This window comes from Perca fluviatilis, unplaced genomic scaffold, assembly GCF_010015445.1.
Source record: "Perca fluviatilis unplaced genomic scaffold, GENO_Pfluv_1.0 PFLUV_unplaced_scaf_141, whole genome shotgun sequence".
Classification (NCBI taxonomy): Eukaryota; Metazoa; Chordata; class Actinopteri; order Perciformes; family Percidae; genus Perca; species Perca fluviatilis.
The window spans coordinates 1-2,828 of record NW_024375549.1 but is presented as its reverse complement, the minus strand read 5'-3'; the positions used below and the strand labels follow the sequence as shown (position 1 = coordinate 2,828).

The window sequence follows — 2,828 nt, the reverse complement described above, 5'->3', positions numbered from 1 at the left end:
TGGGTGGGCCAAATTCTCTGGGCGGGCAAAGCAGAGAAAGGGGAGGTAAACTTGTTCCTTATGACCTCATAAGGAGAAGGTTCCTGATTGGTCCATCTGAGCTTTCATTTTCTCAAAGGCAGAGCAGGATACCCAGGGCTCGGTTTACACCTATCACCATTTCTAGCCACTGGGGGGACCATAGGCAAGCTGGGGGAACTCATATTATTGTTAAAAAACCTCATAAAGTGATACTTTCATGCCCTGGGACCTTTAAAATCTCCCGTAGATCTTTGAGCTCGGAGCGCAGACTTACCGGAGCGGTGTGCCGGCGTGTCCCGGGTCGCTGCAGGTGGAGCGCCGGGAGTCTGAAGCCGGGGAAGAGGAGGAGGAAGAGGAGGAGTGGTTGGATGAATGTGAGGAAGAGGAGGAGGAGGTGCGGGTGGAGTCCAGGGCCCGGGACAGCAGCAGCGAGGACGGCATGCACAGCCATGTCTCCAGGTCTGAGAACTTGGAGTAGCTCAGCATCTCCAGAACACTGCGGGACAACACACAGCTGCTGAATGCATTATACGGACAGGGAAACACTGCAGACAGACAGACACACAGACAGGCAGACAGACAGGCAGACAGAAAGACAGACAGACAGACATGTCTCCAGGTCTGACAACTTGGAGTAGCTCAGCATCTCCAGAACACTGCGGGACAACACACACCGGCTGACTGTTTTATACTGACAGGGAAACACTGCAGACAGACAGACAGACAGACAGACAGACAGACAGGCAGACAGACAGACAGACAGACATGTCTCCAGGTCTGACAACTTGGAGTAGCTCAGCATCTCCAGAACACTGCGGGACAACACACACACACACACACCGGCTGACTGTTTTATACTGACAGGGAAGCACTGCAGACAGACACACAGACAGACAGACAGACAGACAGACAGACAGACAGACAGACAAATAAATAAACCAATAAAAGTGTCAAAAAACGTTTCAAAAAAGTGTAAGAAAAAGCGACAAAAAGTAACTTTTTTCTCTAAATATTTTGGACCTTTTTCCAAAATTTTGACTCTAAAATATTTTGACTTTTTTTTCTTAATATATTTTGACGTTTTCCCCAAAATATATCTACTTTTTTTTTTTTTTTTTTTTTAAATCAAATTATTTCAGCTTTTTCTCTAAATATTTCTACTTTTTTCATGAAAATCTAATTTTTTTTTTATCTTGATATATTCCAACTTTTTCTAATTTTCTCATCAGACGTGCACCCGTTCCACCAGAAGTTCCTTCCTGAGACTATTTAGCAGTCACTTTAGAGTTGGTTTCTCCTATCCCAGAATGCATCTGTGTTGCAGCCAGACCTTCCTCCACAGCGCTGTGGAGACAGAGCTGACAATGAGAGACTACAGCTTATCAGAAGTTAGAGTGATGGACTGACATTTCTCTAGAATTCAGATTTTTTTCTAAAATATTCCAACTTTTTCTAAATTATTTTGACTTTTTCCCCAAAATATTTAGACTTTTATTTCGCAAAAGATTTACACTTTTATTTCGCAAAATATTTTGACTTTTCTCCAAAATATTTCAATATATTACGGAGCTTAGCGGGTTAGGGTTAGGAGACTACAGCAGTGACTATTCAGAGTGAGACAGGAGTAGTAGTATGTTCCCTGTGTACAGCAGGAGTACAGTGAGGTACCTCTCCTCTCCCAGGACAGGAGTAGTAGTAGTAGTATATTCCCTGTGTATGGTAGTGGTAGTAGTAGTAGTAGTAGTAGTAGTAGTAGTAGTAGTAGTAGTAGTAGCAGTAGTACCTCTCCTCTCCTGGGACATCATCTTTCTCGTCTTCGTTTGGGAAGAGGCAGGACGTCCTGGAGTCTCGTGATGACAGCAAAACACAATTAGAGTCCACGGACATCTTCAGCCATATCTGGAGATCACAGACAGATGTCATTAGACAGACAGACAGACAGGCAGACCGACAGACAGACACACACAGACAGACAGACAGACAGACACACAGACAGGCAGGCAAACACAATCAGAGTCCACGGACTTCTTCAGCCATATCTGGAGATCACAGACAGAGTTCATTAGACAGACAGACAGACAGACAGACAGACATACATACACTGTAGATAGACAGACAGACAGGCAGGCAGGCAGGCAGAGAGACACTAGATAGATACATAGATAGATAGATACATTAGCTTGTTATTTAGTTGGTTAGCTTGTTTGTAACATTAGCTTGTTAGTTTGTTTAACTAAGATAGCTGGGAACATTAGAGAACTGGTAGTTTGGGTTAGCTGTGTGTGCGTGTGTGTCTGACAGACAGACAGACAGACAGACAGACAGACAGACGAGAGGTGGTGCTAATGTGACCACACGTGGCTAATGTTTGGGCTATCACTCATTAAAAGTGAAGGAACAGCCGGCGCGCCAGTAACAACACACAGAAAACACTGTTTAACTCCATTAAAGTCCGTGTCAGCAAACGGTCAAAAACATGCACGACTACGTATCTGTCTCTCTGTGTCTCTGTCCTTTCACACATCGCTTCCGTTTGTCAGTCAGCTGTGTTTAGGAGTTGAGTCAGAATGAGTCAACACACAAAAACGCCCCGCAACAGATTAGCTCCAGTTTACCGTCTCGGAGTCGTCCTTTTCCTGCAGCAGTAATGGAGCTTCTCCTTGTTTTCCCGGTGCAGCAACATCTGTTCAGACTGGGCTCCCGCCTGGTAACGTGTCTTTGTCCTGCCCTGTGTAAAACATCCCAAAATACTGCAACGAGCCGCGAGCCAGGCCCTAGCAGGGAGGCTGCGGGGAGCGGGCTCAGAT

The 2,828-nt window shown here is 45.3% G+C and overlaps 1 protein-coding gene across 1 annotated transcript; it reads right to left on the bottom strand.

Annotated features, from left to right (window-relative positions):
- Positions 1–295: 295 nt before the first annotated feature.
- Positions 296–2,806, bottom strand: LOC120555065 (putative protein TPRXL; the record flags this gene model as incomplete). The annotated part of the gene is given in 3 exon segments (XM_039793851.1): positions 296–517; positions 1,805–1,920; positions 2,637–2,806. Coding segments are annotated over 2 exon segments (326 nt in total), but the record flags the coding sequence as incomplete, so codon positions are not given.
- Between the last annotated feature and the right edge of the window lie 22 nt (positions 2,807–2,828).